General features: G+C 42.7%; 1 protein-coding gene across 6 annotated transcripts in view; it reads right to left on the bottom strand.

The window, feature by feature from the left end:
* Positions 1-1,404: 1,404 nt before the first annotated feature.
* Positions 1,405-19,203, bottom strand: part of LOC123349425 — a 55,429-nt gene continuing 37,630 nt past the window's right edge. For 3 of the 6 annotated variants that reach the window (XM_044987482.1, XM_044987483.1, XM_044987484.1), the window contains 2 exons: positions 5,140-5,353; positions 1,406-2,814 (listed from right to left, as the gene is read on the bottom strand). In XM_044987482.1, the coding sequence (XP_044843417.1) occupies positions 2,636-2,814; positions 5,140-5,353 (393 nt within the window). In that variant the 3' untranslated portion in view covers positions 1,406-2,635. Of the gene's footprint in view, positions 2,815-5,139; positions 5,354-19,203 lie in introns of all 6 variants that reach the window. The other 3 variants (XM_044987481.1, XM_044987479.1, XM_044987485.1) reach the window with 2 other exon arrangements.

Below are 19,203 nucleotides of genomic sequence, written 5' to 3'. Positions count from 1 at the left end.
TAATCCCTCCCAAAATATAGATGGGTGTGAATCAGCAAATCATGTAAATGCTGCTGTTGTATAATGGGGTATAGAGGGATAATTTGGTCCATAGTACATTACGATTGAGTACAATATTCATCTTTTACAGTATTTATATAGAATGTTGCTCTAAAAGAGGAAAACATTTCAAACAAGATTATTATTTTATGGACCAAATTCTGCTCTAACAGCTATCCCCCTCTATGCAGCCCCAATGAAAATCATATTTCTTACTGGAAAAGTTTGTTTTCCAAGTTATATATATTTATTGTAAAAATTTAAACAAAGATCCAGATCCATAAAGCCCAGATTTATGTCAATGTAGAAAACACCTGCTCACTTGCACTACAAAGTCATTCTCTCTCTCTGGCCCACTGCATATTCAGTACACAATAAAACAGCTTCAGCGGGACTGAGAGCAGCCCACATCAGAATATTCCATAGTCCAATAATTAGGAAACTCACTTGGGAAATGAGAAACCCCTGTTCAAATCCCTTTTCTTCATCAGGAAGAGGGGGGAATTGAACGAGGTCTCCTACATCCCAAGTGAGCTCCCTAACTCTGGGCTAAAAGGTAGCCAGGTGGATGAAGAGGCCTCACATATGTTTTGTGTGGAGTGACACATATGCCACTTAGGTACCCAAGTATGGAATGGTGGGAGTTATGGGATATGTGCGCTTAAGATACACAGTCAGGAACCTCTCGTGGAGTCAGGTGCCCATCTTCCTAAGAGGGGTGAGGCTTAGGAAACTCCCTCTGTTTGGCATCTGATATTGGCTAACTTACATGGTGTCTTGTCTAGCGTGCCAGCTTTTAGAGATCCCATTCTTTGGTGCCTGTCTCTCCCCATGCATGGTATAAGGTGCCTAAGCCCCTATCTCAGGATTTGTGGATTTCAGTGATTTTCAAGGCACCTAGAAGTTCGGTATTGCAACACTTAAGTCCATTTATGGATCCAGGCCAAATTATTGAAATTCTTGTTTCAAACTACATTTTTAAAAATCATATATATATGTGATATACACACACACACATCCCCCTACCTCTACCCCGATATAACGCGATCCGATATAACATGAATTCGGATATAACGCAGTAAAGTAGCACTCTGGGGGGGGGGGGGCTGCACGCTCCGGTGGATCAAAGCAAGCTTGATATAATGCGGTTTCACCTATAACGCGGTAACATTTTTTGGCTCCCAAGGACAGCGTTATAATGAGGTAGAGGTGTGTCTGTGTGTGTGTATAAAAATACACACACACACAATGATATACATATTTTTTACTTTTTAAATTCTGACTTGAAACAAGAATTTCAAGAGTTTAGGTTTATGATATATATGGTAGAAATACCATAGCAGTTATTTGCCCTTTTGACAAACACTAGCCAAAATAATCTGATACAATAAATAATAATTTCACCTTAGAATTGTGATTTAATGAAAGTGGGTTTCTGAAAATTGAGGATACATGTGAATATTTAGTTATCTGTACAAGAACCTTCCTAAGATTCCACTGACTGTAGGTTTTCACCAGTTTGCCTGTTGCAGTGGTAAGTAGAAATCTCAAATACTTGTTTCCTAATTCAAGTTGATACAATACATACTGGATTAACCTTTAAAACAAACCCTTTCTGAGTGGTAAAATGGAAAAGGGAGAAAGGGGGGGGTAGGAAAAGAGGGGAGAAACACCAAACCTCCCCCCAAAATAGGAAGGAACCCCCCCCAATATTCTAAACTGAGGTTTTTTATTGAAAAAAAATAGACAAAAGATGTTTTCCCTTCCAAAACCTATAGACCAAAAATTACATCATACTGACACTTTTCACCATTTTATTTTCCATGTTTTGACCAGCTCTAGCTGGAACCATGACAACAAAATGTACGCCTGAAGGAAACAGTTGCAGTCTTTACAATGATGTTTTGGCCACTACTACTTGATTCTCTTAGAGCAGCCGGGAATTTAACCCTACCCTTAAACTGCAAATTCTGACAAGTGGGGGACACACCATCTCTCAAGAGAGCACCCAAACCCTTTGCCACCTCATCCAGATTTATTCCCCTATCTACCAGCATTACTCTCATCTCATTTGTATTACCCCGGAGTAGGAAATAGATACATGAGTTTTCAACCAGTCATCTGAGATTAAGCTGTGATTTCAGTGGGGCTCCATGTGGGCCCAAGGATCTGCCCCTGTGCATCACATTGCAGAACTGGGGCTTGCACCTCTGGAATCGGAGGGAGGTTTGCCAATAATTTCAATAGGAGCTGGACCACAATCTCAGAGGAAAAGCTGAGGCCACTTAATTTTTTTTCCCCAATCAAGGGCTTGACCCTGCAGCCCGGTATCACATGAGCATCCCAGTGAAGTCACCCAGACCGGTCCATGAAGCAAGGACTGTAGGATCAGCAAAAAGAACATCAATTCCTCCATTGGGGGGGTGGGGGTGGGAAAGTGACTTTGGATCCTAAAAAGGTTGAGCAGGTCCCTTTAAGTTTTAAACAGCTGTGCTGAATTTGAGGTCCTGGATTTTTTTGCAGTTACCACTCATTTTGTTTGTCCTATAAATAGGTCTATATCTCCACAGTGCTGCATTGCGTTCCTTCCACCTGTTTATTCAAAAACTGTGGTAAATAATCCATTCTGCTTAAAATCCTCTGACACTTGCTTGGAGTGTCGTATCTTGGCAGACAGTGCTTCAAAGATATCATTCTGATCCACTGCTGTAGCAACCCTGTAAAGTAATTCTTCCAAGGATTCCAAGCCTCTCAATCCAAGATTAACACCACAGCCTGCCAGAAAAAGGGGATAAAATAAAAAGGCATTTAGAAATGGGGATTAATGTCACAATGAAATATTTGCCAATTAGCACATGAAGTAGAGTTGTTGATCTCCTTTGCTTTAAGCAATCAAAATCAAGTGTCTTATAGGTTTCACCACTAGAAATATTGATTTAAACCTGATTATATATAATCTGTTGGCAACCCTGATCCAGCAAAGCACTTAAAGTATCTTCTTAACTTTAAGCATGTGCTTATGTATTTTACTTGATTGAGGCCTGTATTGTCTGCCAGAGACTGGGGGATGGAAGAGGTGTCTGGATAAGACAAAAGTAATGCTGATATGTTACAGAAAGCAACCCAATGATCAGAGACAGATTAAGGTTTCCTGGGCTCCTGGGCCAGAGCAAGTGGGGGCCTCCTCCCCGTCCCTTCTGTCTGAGGTCTCACCCCTATCCCACCCCTTCTGGCTGTGGCCACGCCCACAGCCCACCCCTTTCTGCACCTTCCCCAGGAACCCGCCCCTGTTCCTCCCAGGTTTCTCCCCTCTTCCACCCACACCACAGCCCCGCCCCTTTCTGCCCCCCCATCAACTGCGGCCCCAAGACTGGAGAAGCTCTGGCCCCATGCCACAGCCCCGGGGTCATAGCAGGGAGGGATTGTTCCTCCAGTCCCAGGGCTGCAATGGGGGTCCCGATCCTGAGGCTTCCCCTGACATCCTCTGCGCTTCTTCAGGGAACCAGGGTCGGGGCACTGGGGCTTCTCCCGCCCCACCCACTGCTTCTTCTGGAGAGTAGGATCGGGGCACTGGGGGCTTCCTCTGCTGGGGACAGAGTTGTGGGCCACTGGGGCCTTCTGCTGGGGAGGCTTCCCCCATTCCGTGGCTTCTGTCGGGGTTGGGAGGGCATGCTGTGGTGGTTTCCCCTGTCCTGCAGCTTCTACTGGGGACGGGGTTGGGGAGCGTGGGGACTTCCCCCTCCCCACCCGCCAGGCGACGGAAGCCGGGGGGGGCAGTTGGTGGGTCCCAGTCCCCGTGGGCCCAGTGGCTATTCCGCCACTGCTGATGATATGGCAAAGAGTTTCTTTCACAATTTAGAGATATAGTAAATTCCCTGCTGCTCTCAGATGATCAACTATCAGCAGCAGTCATAGTGTATTTATAAAGATAGCAACTGTTTCTTCCAAATACAGATCTTGCCTCCATGATTCATGCCTCAGGATTAGACTACACAGTGCATTGTACATTGTCACTCATTTCCCAATGGCTTTAAAATATAGCCCAATCTGTAGTAATATCTGACTCTCAGGCTCTTGCCCATTTGTAATAATTCATATTTACATTTATAGCAGAGCTAAAGACAGAGCTAGCTTGCTAGAGGCTACATGTAGGCCATAAAACAAGTTTACTACATCATTATTTCATTGAATTCCAATTTAAGATCATTCAGTGTTATTGCAAGATCCATTTAAGCTTTCTAAATCTTAGTTTTTATTCAAATTTAGTTTTAGGAATTGCTAGTATGTCCAATAAATTAATTTTAGTTTGTATCTTTTGCACACAAAGACAAACAAACAATCTCAAATATTTGGAGGTTGAAATAGGATTCGAATGGATCTTACTGATAAGTATGTTTCAATTTTCTCATTTCTAACCAGAAGCAATCTTGTACATAGTTTGCATGATCAATCCGTTAATGAAACATTCATGGAATCCTGCATAGTTGGAATCACAGTCATATGGAAAACAAATTGAAAACAAACATGGATAACTTCTTAAACGATTCTCTGTTGCTCTAGTTATAACACATAGTTCTGAAATTACACTTTTAAGGTAGACTCCAAGGTCAAGACTGGTGAGGAGCAACAGTGATTTTTTCATAGCTTCCTAGATTACAAGCCCAGAAGGGACTACTGTGATCATCTAGTCTGCTTTCCTGTATATCACAGGCTATAAAATTTCCCTGAATTAATTCCTGTTTGAACTAGAGCTTATCTTTTAGAATCGCACCCAATCCTGATTTTAAAACTGCCAGTGATAGAGAATTCACCCCAACCCTTGGTAAACTGTTCCAATGGTTAATTACCCTCACTATTACCTTGTGGGAAACTATTTGACCTTGATTTGCTTGTTACTTCAGCTGAGATACTGTTTGACTGTTCTAAAGTCCATATAATTCTACCACTGCTTACCTTCATAAGAGCAACCAGATTGCTCAATCACTGATACTGAATAATACTGGTAACGGTCTCATTTTGTGTACACAGGATGTTTTGTCTCCTTTCTACCTTCTATTGTGATGTTATGCTTACAAATCTGTAACACAAATTCCAACTCACCAGTGTCAAAATTCAGCACTCTGGCTGCTTCTCCTTCGACAGTGACCACTACATTATCCCCTTCAATAAAGGCTGCTGTAACCCTCCTATGAGAAAGCATGATCTCAAAGAGTCTTCTACTACACTGGACATGATGTAGAGTCAATTCATTCACCCTGGGTTCAATATCCATCTTGTAGGCATTGAAAGATTGGTGGAATATGTTCTTCATTATCTAAAAAAACAACAAAGTGATTAGTGAAAGGTAACAATCTTAATTGCAAACCCCACATTTGCACAGCCAACAAACAACTGTGCATGCATATTAGGCAGTTGTGCATCTACAGAGATGCACAAAGTTGGGTAATCATAGGCTCAAAGAGAGAAATAAATGTCTTGCCCCTGGCAAGGAAAAAAGGTGGGAGTGAAGAGTGAGCAAAAGAAAATTAGTGATGTTTATTAGGGTCCCCTCCCTCAAGGCACCAAAAACTTATGCACATGCTTAATTTTACACATGAATGAGGCTACCTTCAGAGGACATAGAAGTCACAGAGACCTCCCTGACATTCTCTGCTTCAGCCCGAGGGGCTGCAGAATTCTGGAGCTGGCAGCCAGCAGGGCCCTGGCAGGGTTTTCCAGCGACAAGTGACAGAGGGCCTCCTGCAAGGTTCCAGCGACAGGTGACAGACTCCTGAGGGGGCCCTCCTCAGGGTTCTCGCAATGGGCGACAGCCTTGCACGGGGGGATGGGGGCACCTCGGGCAAGTGTCCCATTTGCTCCCAGCCAATGTGGGTGGAGTGCCCCCGCTCCCCCCAGCTGCGGATGGCCGAGAGGGAACCTGGCAGTTCCAAGCCACCATGCGGACAGGGAGAAAGAGTCGCAGCAGCAAAAGTCACAGACAGGTCACAGTTTCCATGAATTTTTGTTTTTGCCCATGACTTGTCCATGACTTTTACTAAAAATAACTATGACAAAATCTTAGCCTTACACATGAATAGTCCAAATGACTTCAAAAAAATTAAGAACATAGGGAAGAGTTTGCAAGTTGGGGGTCCCTGAGGTTCCTCAGGGAAGGGACTGCATCATTTTTGCTCCTGTATAGCCCTTAGCACAATGGGTTCTCATTAGGCCTTTAGGCACTCCTGTAATGAACATGGAGTAATAATAAACTACTAAAAATAGAATAGGAAGGGTGATTACCAGCCCCTTTAGAAAGGAGGATGGAGTTGAACATTAACTACAAAAATGAAAACAAATGAAGCTTTCACTGTGAAGGCTTTAAAACTGGGGTTAGATAATTAGTTAATTACAGAGGAAAAATCAAGGAGATGGAGCATAAGTAAAAAAAATCATTAACATTTTTTATGAATATTAATCACAAGCACTCTTTCTTCATCAAATGAGCCATCACTAGCAGCAATCTTCACTCCTGATCAATGCTATCCTTAGTTTCTTTACACTGATAACAATACAAACAACCCCCATGCATGACACTGTTTGTTTACTTCTAAGATCTAAATGTGTCTCTTAAAAGAAAGCAGAATGCTGTGTTCAAAGAACATTCTATGCCTATGTTCAAACAATGATATGATCTGGTCTTTCTTGCTTGCTTAAACCATTTGCTATGTAGGGAATTGGATATCAGAAGAAGCTTTGCTTACTTTTTGCAAATATCAGATGCTAAGTCCAGGTTCCCACAGGTTGCACAGGGCGAAATCCAGGAAATGTCATGATATGGAATAATATCACTACACTTTCCCCCGAAACTGAATTATCTTCAGTTACATGTATAAACTTGAATCAAAACAATCAATTCACTTATAAGAGGCTTCCATACCCACCCCACTCCACCCCCAAAACACACAAACAGGTGATGATCAGCTGGCTTTTCTAAACAAAAGAATTTCTTAGCACAAAAATTGTGACTCAGGAAAAAATGAATAGCAAGAAAATAGGCCATAATTTTTTGAGTAAAATGAAGCCATTACTACAACACAAAAGGCAAGGAAGCTACATAACTGTTATTGTTGACTACAGGGGGAGAAAAAAAAGGGAATACTACCACCAGAAGATAGCATCACAATGCTCAACACTTACATAGCACTTCCCATCAATAGCTTGGCCTGATCCTTTATCAGTAATGCCAACACTATTTTTGTCATATTTTCAGTAGGAACCAGATAAGTCCCAACCCTATAAACCCTTATTCATGTAAATTAATCCTTATTCATACTAGTAGTTCCATTGAAGTCAATGAGACACTACTCCCATAAGTAATCTTTACTTATGTGTGTCAAACTTGAAGGGTGCAGCCCTGGCCAATCCTAACACCACTTCTATAGAGCACAAGTCATGGGTGTGATTCAGCAAAGCACTTAAGAATGTGCTTCAGTTCCTGTCAAGTCTGTTAAAGCACGTGCTCAAGGGATTTGTTGGTTCAAGGCCATGAATCGCATTTTGCAGAAGCGGAGATCCTGGAATTAAGTGACTTGGCCAAGGCTATGCAGCAAGTCAGCAGCAGAGTTGAAAATATAATTCCAGAGTTCCTGGCTCCAAATCAGCCCGTCAGCACTCAGATTCCACCCAAGTGCTGAATCACACTTGTTTTGCTAAGGAGCTGTCAGAATGCTAGGGATTCTTTATGGCTAGGGAGATGGTCCTTTTTCCTATTGGATAGAGATGTCTATAGTTTGTTCACAGAATTGGCAAAACCATAGAGAACATTTATATTTGTAGTGGATTTCTGTAAAATGAAAGGAATTGACCATTTCAGCTGATATTTTTGCTAATAAAAGTCCCAGTCCTGTCTCCCCCACAAAGAAATATAGCTGATTCTCCATGTAATGGGGGGGGGGGAAAGACTGCTAACTTTTCTCTTCAGGCTTCACCTCAACTTTAGGTTCTTGATTTCCTAATGGATTATTCCAGCTAGCATGTAGCAGTGAAGTATATCAACCTGTTAGTGCCCGATGTTTCCTTGAAGTTGCATTTTTGCATAGTTATTTAGTAACTTCAAACTCACTCACTTGCAGTGGGAAACTGGACATCCCTTCCCCCCCTTGACCCTCATGATTCTTCACTTTTCTTTCTTCTGTTATTCAGCCTGGCTATAAAGAGTTAACTACCTTATTGTCAGACTTAACTGTGGTCCCTTCACTAAGGGTAGAGCCACATTGGAAAAAACAACCAACATCCTCCAGTAGTGAATCTCAGAGCTTGGGTCTACAGACTTGGGCTCACAGGACAGCACTAGAAGTAGCCAGGTAGACGTTCCATAGCAAGGCAGAACTTGGGCTCTAAAGCCTTGGAAGTATGGTGGGCTTCCAAGCCCGAGTGCCAGCCTGAGCACAGCATCTGCATGGCTATTCTTAGCATTGTGACGTGAGCCTCCGTCTGTAGACCCAGGCTCTGAAACTCACTGCTATGGGGTTTTTTTGGTCTGTTTGTTTGTTTCTTGTAGTGTAGAGATACCCAAAGATGAGCTTCCCAGTTCACTTCACAATAGCATCTGCCAGTAGATAAATGCTGGGAGTTTTATCCTTAGTAACGGTAATTTATAGCCAAGCTCCTTAAACCAGGACTCTGCAATTGTGACAGAGCCTGTTTAGCCTAAGGCTCACTCACCACTCCGTGCACTTGGCAAGTGTCACCACTGGGACAAACCGAGGAGATAATTGTTTAAGGACTGGATGATTAACCAAATAAGGTGATTCAGCTTAAGGAAGGCCAGAGAAACTGAGGATCTCGGGCAGGTAAGAGTCCCTCACCATCCCCCGTGTCTGAGGGCTGATTTACACTGGGGAGGGGGTGCGAGGATCAATCTAAGATACGCAACTTCAACTATGACATTCGCGTAGCTGAAGTATCTTAGTTCGACTTACCTGACCATCCTCATGGCAGCAAGTCAACTGCCGCGGCTCCCCCGTCGACGCTGCTTACTCCTCCTGCCGAGGTGGAGTACAGGCATCAATTCGTGGATCGACTTATCGCGTCTCTTCTAGATGCGATAAATCGATCCCTGATAGATCAATTACTACCCGCTGATCCGGCAGGTAGTATAGGCGTACTCTAAGGGCTAGTCTACACTTACCTGCCGGGTCGACGCGGTGAGTTCGACTTCTCGGAGTTCGAACTATCGCGTCTGATCTAGACACGATAGTTCGAACTCCGGAAGCGCCGCGGTCGACTCCGGTACTCCACCACTGCAAAAGGCGGTGGCGGAGTCGACCTTGGAGCCGCGGACTTCGATCCCGCGGCGTCTGGACGGGTAAGTAGTTCAAACTAGGGTACTTCGAGTTCAGCTACGCTATTCACGTAGCTGAACTTGCGTACCCTAGTTCGACCCCCGCCCTTAGTGTAGACCTGCCCTTAGAGAAGGTAAAAGCCTGGGGAACAAGGACTTGGGGCAAGTCTACACTACAAAATAGTCAACCTAAGTTATATCGACATACAGCCATCACAGTAATAAAATTGTTTTTGCATGTCCAAACTACAGTGGCTTGTGTCCTCACCAGGAGCTCTTGCACTGATTTAACTCTCAGTGTGGAGCATTGTGAGATGGCTTCTGAAAGGCAGCAACAGGCAATGTAAGCAACATAGCATCTGCACTGACACTGCGTCGACCTAACTGCACTGACTTAAGCACTATGCCTCTTGCGGAGGTGGAGTTATTAAGTTGGTGTAGTGGGAAAGTCACATCGGTGGGAGATACATTTTAGTGTAGAAGCTTACAGAGTTAGGTCGACATAAGGCAGCTTACATCGACCCTAACTCTTTAGTGTAGCTCAGGCGTCATGTTATATAGCATAATGGAAATGAAGTACATGGTATCGAACTTGCCACAGGTGTGGGTGAGGACTGTATGCAGCAAGGAATCCAGGGTGAGGGAGTCTTGCTCTGTGACAGCAACATTACATTTATTTTTTAAATGGGTTAACACAGTAGAACAGTCTCCTTTCAGATATTCTGGAGATACCCATAACATTATCAGAGAGCTCAGTTAATTATTTTCTAGCTGAACGGGATTAAGGTACTAGAAAAGTGTGAGCTGTTAACAGTACAGTCATTATCTGGGCTGGACTTTTAACTGGTTGCCTCATTTTCAAGCTATTGCAGTATCCTAATTTCCATGCTACCGATAAAGGGGGAGGATTTTAGATTTTATCTGCATCATCAAAACTGCATACCAGCTTTGTGGAGTGGGACAGGAAAACACTTCATTTCATTTAAATAAAACAAAACAACAGAAAACAACAGAAAACAACCCTACTCTCTCATTGTAATCAGAAGAAAGAAGTGAACAATTCTCCAATAAAGTTAAAAGGGAGATACAAATATTACATGCATTGAAGGGAAGTAGAAAACCTGTATTTGTGATACGTGTTTTGCTTGGTTGGTTCCCCCCCACACACACATTCATAGCAAGAGAATATGAAATGTATTTTGTTTGGCAGTACTACAGCTGGAAAATGAACAGCAGCTATATTTCAGGTTGGATGAGGTCTTCCATTCATCCTCCTTGCCCAGTTGTCAGTTTCTCATTACTTTTTGAAGCTTCCCCCTCTCTGGTTTAAGTTTCCTTAAATAATTAAATTCATTGAAGAAGAGGGACTAGATCCTGGATCTCCCCCCTTGAGTGCTCAAAGCACCAGGTTACAACGTCATTCTCAAGCTTGCGAGAGTCCTCTGGCACAGGGAATGGCTGCAACAGGAGAGGGACTACCTCATCAGAATATCCTATAGGCCACTGGTTAGAGCACTGGTTGAGAGATATCAGATCCCAGTTCAAATCCCTTTCTCCCCTCTAGTGGAGTGGGGGATCTGAATCAGCGGTCTCCCACATCTCAGGTGAGTATCTTACCCTGTGGGCTAAGAATAATGAGGGAGCTCATTTTGTCCCCCAGCTTCTTGCTAAAATAGCATCGGTGCCTAACACCAAGAGAGGATGGGAGAATCCCAAGCAGAGGGAGATGCCTCCCTGCACCTAGACATAGGCATCTATCTCTGAGAAATGGGGCACAACTTAGCACCACACCTCACCTTGGCATCTCCCATTGGCTAGCAGAGGTTTGGAGCAGCATAGCATGGTGGCTTTTCTGAATCTCTCCCCATTAATTGTATTATGAGAGGAGCTTAGGAACCTTACCCAGGCTGTGTGAATCCCAGTGATTTGCTAGGTATGGTGATGCTCCCAGTAACCATGCCCAAGTTTCTTTGTGAATCTAGTCCCTGCCTTCACACACAGAGAACCAGTTTAAAATCAGGCAACAACCCAAAGGTCAATTATGTACAAACCAATAGAAAGATCACTAATGAGAAGCAGATACCAGTCACAGGGGGCATGATTTTGCATTTATCTGGAAGCATACAGCATGTTTGCTTTAAACATACCTATCAATAAGAAAACAGATGTACTTTAATAAAGTACAGTGAATTGTCCACATTTATCTAATATATCAAGCAAAGGGCATAAAGTAATTCTATTAGGGAACCAGTTTATTTCCTTAACTTGTTTTTCTTAAGCATGCTAGTACTGTGCTAAGCACCCACCGCTTCCACTGACTACAATAGGAGCACTGGAAACTGATCTTGGAGTGGAGTCAGAATTTCTTGCCTTGTCCCTGTCCTTCATTTTTATGATGGGCTGAACCAACCTACTTTCCAGATTTCAACAGCCCTGTAGATTGTGCAGAGTAGGATTGAAAACTGGGTTGGGATTTGGATAACGTTCATTTAATTGTTTCCCTTCCAAAGTGATACACTGGTTCACAAAGAGCAAACTAAACATCTGCACTCAAAAATGCTTAATATAAGAGACTCATTCTTAACTTTTTAATTTGACGAACATAATGAATAAATTACTCAACTGCCTGGTTAATGTCCTCCATCCGAGCTCAATGCAGCATGGTAAATAGACATGCATAGCTGCAGATTTATGGTCTGTCCTTGCCAGTAAATAAAGAGCAGAAGTTACTGGTTAAATGCAGACAAGATTTTTGTTCTTTCAAGGGCTCTCTTGAGATTGAGGATGGTTGTTGCAAATTTGTTGTTACTGTAACATATTTTAATTGTGAAACTGCTTATCTGAGGACTTCCTCCATAGAATAAATTCCATTGGCCAACCCCGAAGTTCCTATTTTAAATAAAGAAACCAAGCTCTCCCTCTCTTTCTTTGTGTGTGCATGTGCGCACACAGGACAGGTGGAATTTTAAGGATCTAGGGCTGTGTGATTTTTAATAAAATTGGCAATACTTTTTTTTTTGGCTCTTAAGCAGTGCTTCTGGAAAAGTTAATCAAAGGCCATAGGCTCCAGTCTTGGTCCTTGGTCTGGCCACTTTGCACAGCTCAAACAGAACAAAGCAGCCCTAAAGGGAAACTTTACTCCATGTAGGGGGCAGAGGAGGTAGGCCAAGGTCATGGCTAGAGTGCATGGCACTCATCCCAATACTGATTGTGGGGCTGCTGCTGCTGCCAGTGTAACACAGAACAGCTTGACCACCTGCCCTTTGAAAATCAAAATGTCTTAACTTGGGCATCCATAAATTCAGGAATCCATAATCACTAGCCACATTTGAAAATTAGGCCGGCATATAAAGCTTGTGTGTTCAGAACCTCAGCTCCCAATTTAACTGTCAATCAGGAGTTTTGCCTCATTACCCCAGTCTTTTTCCATGAGAACCTGGAAGCTTTAGCCAAGAATTGACTATTTCCCTGGTAGTTTTTATAGAGCCTGTTCTACAGGATTATTTGTATACAGAGATTGATGCTGCTTGCTGGACTGCTGATCACCAATTCCTTGGATAATTAAATTTCCAGAAGACTCTCTGGTGCCAGAATGCTAAAATGATTGAAACTGCACTTGGAGAAATTGTGTCATTTTGGGGGAAAAGGAAAGGGTGTTCATGCAGTGGGTAACATTACCTGCTAAGCTACTGAAGCTGTATGGTCACATGGCTGGCTTTATAGTAGAGTGTTTAGAGTGGCACAGAGTAATACCCACCCTTATGTGCCATTCCATCCAAGATGCATGCCTAACTGATCTCATTGTTTCCTTCTCCTAATCTCATTTGTGTCTTCTTCCATCTGTCCTACTATGCCCAGACCTCCTTTCCTAGCCTGTTCTGACATGCGTCCAGCCTCGTCTCCTGAAAAATCACTTCTTCTGTGAAGTCTATAAACCCTCGTCCTCTCCATAAAGGAGTGTTATTAAAAAAAGAAAGACAATTGAACAGATAATTACTCTACACCATGGTAAATAAGCCAAAATGGTCAGACTTCCTGGCATTCTGATCTTTAGTAAATACTAAGATTAAAGAATAGAGAGTAATTGTATTCCTTAATGTTCACATGTTTCAGGGCATGGACAAAATTGTCATGTCACCAGTGTTATGAAAACTAGTATGTACCACTCTGATCAATATGTACCACTCAAACAAGATTAAAAACACACGTAATTCCTGAGGCTAAAATTAGCTCTGACGTCCTATACTCATAATTCACAGTTAATGAATAGTTCTATCATCAACGTTGGTATTTTAACAATTGTCATAGAAAAGCAATTATCTTAGAAAATGGTGGTATCAAAACAGACAACCTACGTTACAACAATAAGCTAACAAGTCACAGTATTCAGCCTAAACATCAAAAGTGTCTTTGTAGCTCTGAGGCTAAATGCAAGGTTTTATTTTGTTTTGTTTTGGAGTACTTACCAAGCCACTATACATTGATAAGTGGTAGAAATGAACTGTTGACTTTTTGTAGCAGATGCTTGCGTCACTCAAAGAACATAGTGATTTTATTCAAAAAATTCTAGAGTTCGGTAAACAAAGAATGATAAAAGATTATTTAGAAGATGGTAGATCTGCAGAATTGTTTTTCCTGTTAACCTTTAACAATAATTTCACCTTGTATAAGATATTCATTGTGTTCAGATAAAATATATTATTCAATTACAAAAGGTAACTAGCTTCTAACTTGTTCTAATCTCTTCCTGGTGCAAAATCTTATCTTCTTCGCAACTGTATCTGCCCAACATTTTGCAAAGTGAAGTTGTTTGCTGTTGAGAATAATCTCCAGCATTCTGCTCTGAAAAGGCTCATTCTATCCTAAGATTCACTCAGCACAACAGACAATTGCCACTTAAGTGGTAACTAAGTAACCACATGCTCATTTCCTTGATCTGGCAGGTTAGTAACCTAGCACAAGACTATTTATGAAGATGACTCACCAGAATGCCTATTAAACACTGATGATATATAGAAGAAAAGGTATTATTTAGATATAGAAAAAAAGTCAAAAGGAAAGCACAATATTTCTACAAGATAAAAATAAAACACTATCCTGTGTATTTCAAATAACCATACTGTGAATGGGAAAAGAGGGAAGGAAAAATCCTTACTAAACTGCTGTGAAGAAAACTATTTCTAATGTATGTATTATATCAAACAGCGTTGTATTTTGTCAAAGGCTGACTCTGCTGTGATAAGTCGTGCAGTAACAGGATTCCTACAATGATAGGGCACCAGAAACAGGAAAGAATAAAGAACAAAACTGCGAGGAAGGCATTTCAAATTGAGGATTGTGGTGTGCATTTTCAATACTCATTCTACTCCCCCCCTCATCCACCTGTTATATCTTTCCTTTCTCCAGTAACGTATGCTGGAACTGCAGAAACTAGTAATGCTGCTACCAGTAAAGCAGGATCCTGCAACATAGTAGGATTAGGTGTGCCTACTCAGAGTACTCAGACTCAGAGACGCTAAGGCCAGAAGGGACCATCACGATTATCCAGTCTGACTTCCTGCACATTGCAGGCCACAGAACCTCACCCACCCACTCCTGTAATAGACTTCTCACCTCTGGCTGAGCTACTGAGTCCTCAAAACATGATTTACAGAGAATCTACCATTTACTCTAATTTAAACCTGCAAGTGACCTGTGCCCCATGCTGCAGAGAAAGGCAAAAACAAAGCAAACAACAAAAAATCAGCCTCTCTGCCAACCTGTTTTTAATTGTATCTATCTAATCCAGGGGTGGGCAAACTTTTTGGCCTGAGGGCCACATCAGGTTTCCAAAATTGTATGGAGGGCTGGTTAGGGGAGGCTGTGCCTCCCCAAACAGCCAGGCGTGGCCCAGCCAACGCCCCCTATCCGACCACTCCTGCTTCTTGCCCCCTGATGCCCCCCCCCACCAGGACTCCTACGCCATCCAACCCACCCATTCCCTGTCACCCAGGGGGGCCGTCGGGACTCCTGCCCCATCCACACCCCACCCTGCTACCTGTCCCCTGACCGCTCCTGGACCTCCTGTCCCTGACTGCCCCCCGCCACCCCATCCAACCCTTCCCTCCTTTCTGACTGCCCCCCTGGAGCCTCTGCCCCCATGTTCCCCGCCCTCTGACCGCCTCAACCCCATCCACACCCACACCCCCTGGTCCCAACCCGAACTCCCCTGCCCCCTTACCTCACTGCCTGGAGCACTGGTGGCTGGTGGCGATACAGCTGTGCCACCCAGAGCACCAGGACAGGCAGCTGTGCTGCCCAGCTGGAGCCAGCCACACCACCGCGCAGCACAGAGCACTGGGTCAGGCTGCACCTCTGCAGCCCCACCGCCCAGAGCATTGCACCAGCGGCACAGTGAGCTAAGGCTGTGGGGCCAAAGGCTCAGGTAGGAGGGTCCCGTGGGCTGGATGTGGCCTGCGGGCCGTAGTTTGCCCACCTCTGATCTAATCCGTACATTTTCTGAAAGATTGCACTCTATACTGTATATGTTTAACATGGTGGACTGCACTAACAAAATATCTGGTTTGGAAAACTCTTGGGCCCAATTCTGGATGTCATTTATACTGGTGCCACCACTGAAGTAAGTTTTCATTACCCTGGTTCCTGATTTACACTACTAAGAGTGAGATCACAATTGGGCCTTTTGTGTTAAGCAATTTGGGCAAGTTAAACAAAGAAGGATCATAAGCCCTTCTGTGAAGTGCCCAACAGAGGTTCTTTTGGCTGACAGGGTGACTGTACATTGAGTAAGGCTTTTAAAACAAACAACAAAAAACGCTGAACAAAAACCCCTTGCCTCTCTTTTCCTCCACTCCATCTCTGATTCCAACCTGCCGCTTCTTGTGCCATCTCGGTGATGCATGTCATGTCTTCTGGCTGCAATCCTATCTTTCTCTCACTAGCAAGGCCCTGAAGATGTACGTGTTACAAACATCCACTTGTATAATAGCATAGCAACCTCTCTGAATAAAACTTGCTTTAAAGATGCTTTATCAATGAGTGCAGAATGTTCGAATGCTTGGACACGTGACAGTGTTGAGCATTTTAGACATGTCTCTAAGTCTGTAGAAAAGGTGACAAACTGAGAAAAGGGACACATTTAAATTCAACTTGTAGTCATTCATATCACCCTTGAACTACAGAAACAAAGTACACCATGAAGACCTTTATGCAATTGCCATTTGTCACTGAGTCATGGTCAAACCACCCTCAGCTGGTGCTCAAATACCATGTGGCTGGTTGTCTTATTATAACCCAGATAAATTAGCATAGTATCTTTAAATCATGCAATTGGCGGGGGTGGGGAGGGAAGGCACAACAGTATGGGTTAATTCTAGGCCCCTATATTGTCAAGAATTGTGTAAGATATCAACCAGGTCCTTTTAAAGTCAATGGGCTTCACCCTTGTAGAACTGGAAATGGTACCCCAGAGGCTCAGCCTTAACCTTAAATTGCCACTTGAATAAAAAGATATTTAATACCACTAGTCCCAATGCCCGTCCCTGAAGCATTCCGCTGGATACTTCTCAGTTGTTTATTGCCTCTTGTTTATGGTCTTTTGACCAGTTTTTTATTCTGATTAAAAAACAATTTGAACTAGTTTCAAATAAAGCTTCATGAGACACTATCAAACACATTAGTAAAGGCTAGCTATATTAGATCAATTGCATTCTCCATCAATTTTGTAACACCATCAACAAATTTAAAAAGCAGTTGCATTTGCTTAGCCTACTAATAGGGTGTTAAGCTGATCCAGTGAGACCACAAGGAGTTATAGAAATGTATGTTGAAGATTACATTGTGTTTAATTTCAGATATAATACAGGAGCCTGAAAAGCATATTGCAAACTTTTCACTGAATGATGTGTCCACGTAGGACCAGTTTTCAGAGAGGCTCAAGATGTTGTGTACTGGGCGCTTTTGAAACTCTGATTGTAGGTGCTGAGCACTTGAAAAAATCCGGTCATAAGTAGAGGTGGACAACAAGATTTGTTCATTTGCTTGCCATTCCAAAAAGCCACCCACACGGTTTCCTTTTGATTTTGCCCATTTTTAAACTATTTAATTGTTAATAAAATTTAAAAAATTTTGAACCAAAATCTAAAATCGATTTTTTAAAAAATCTAGAAGAATTTGGTGAAGTCAACATTAATTTGATGTCACTGACTGCATCGTTTGCTGAAAATTCCACCCAGCTCTAGTAATGATTTTCTTGAAAATCTGGCCCTGGCTCCACAAGATGTTTGCACTGATGCTTTAATTTCTGTCACTGAATCTGAACCGGAGTTTGTTTTTCAAGAGAGATTGAAGGGGAAAGCTACTCCCAAAAAAGGCTGCACTTACCCAGCCTTTTAAAATGAAAAATAGATCTTTGAAGAATAGTGGTTTATAATGTGCCCTCATTATTCACATTTCAATTGCTTTTCTTGGCACAACCGATGTATACACAGGGACCTCCATTCCCTAGTTGGATGGAATCCAGCATTTTAAATCTGTGATTAAACCCATAAAAACTTCATGTTTACTGGATCTCTGGTGGCATGAGCTCTGAAACCCTGTTAATAAAGCCTTCAGCACACACTTGTATTCCTGCACTAAGCATGGTACTCACACAGATTTCTTCTGCAATACATATTCTCTTCATGTTCTAAAGGCTCAAAAACGTTAGACATGACAGTGGTAAAAAACAGACCTCATTCCTACTCACTAAAGGCAGTGAGTAATTTGTGTCTGGGTTTGCTGCACTAATTTTGAAAGTAAAAAAATTATTTAAGCCCCAGGACCTCTTTCATAACCAATTAAACACTGGCTGACGGCAGTAGAAATAAGCTGGCAGCGCAGTAGGAATATGCTACACCCTGGAAAAGAGAGTAGTAGTAAGTTACCCTCACCGCTACCAAAGCAAAGCGGCACAACTCCTTCTCAGCTGCACTGCCCTGGCAGGGCTGCAATGTGCCACCCCTTACTCAGGATTGAGCCAATGGCTCAATCTTACCCCTAGCATGTATGTTCCCATCAGTTGCTGTGGGATTCACATGGATAAACCTTATTAATGCTAATAGGTAGAGCTAGCCAAAGAATGACAATTTCATTTGTTGATAACTTTTTGAGGTTTTGAAGTTTGTTTTGTTTTTATGAGAAATGAAAAAAAAAATATTTATTTTTTTTTGGTTAAAAGACATTGTGTTGAAAAAGTGTCTCTGGGGAAGTGACCAGAGACTTCACTGTGGACCTCAGAAACCTTCCCAACAAAAACTTACTCAAAATGGATGCATCTTCATAAACCATTTCAGCTTTGATGAAACAATTGTTCAACAACACCACAAACTTCACTGACAGAGTTCTCACCAGCTCTGCTGTTAGGAGTGTAATGGGGCAGGCTCCGTCACCATTCTCACATACTGGACAGAGCTTGAGAGGTTTCTGGGGGAAGTGACAACTTTGTGTGATTTATTTACATTCCCATCACCAAACACCAAGACAGTTCTGTGCAGCAATATTTACAGTGTTTTTCTACTGTTAGCCCTTTCCCACAGGGCCAAGGAAGAACACAGATCTCCATTTCTTGAGCTGTCTGAACACACTCCATACAGCTAGCCTGGGTCCTCACTCCTCCTACTTCCTTCCTGTGTCTTGTATAGCCCCTGAAGCTGATGGGCTAATTGGTTTATCAGCCCTCCCAGCCTATTCAGCTAATTAGCTTGCATATCCCGAATCAGCCTTTTCCTGGGTTGCTGACTGATGCCTAAGTGATCACAGTGCTGGCTCCATTGCTAGCTTCCAGCACTCTGTCATAAGGAGAT

Source organism: Mauremys mutica, chromosome 14, assembly GCF_020497125.1.
Source record: "Mauremys mutica isolate MM-2020 ecotype Southern chromosome 14, ASM2049712v1, whole genome shotgun sequence".
Taxonomy (NCBI): domain Eukaryota; kingdom Metazoa; phylum Chordata; order Testudines; family Geoemydidae; genus Mauremys; species Mauremys mutica.
The sequence above is the reverse complement of the archived record's forward strand: the minus strand, read 5'-3'. Positions and strand labels throughout refer to the sequence as shown.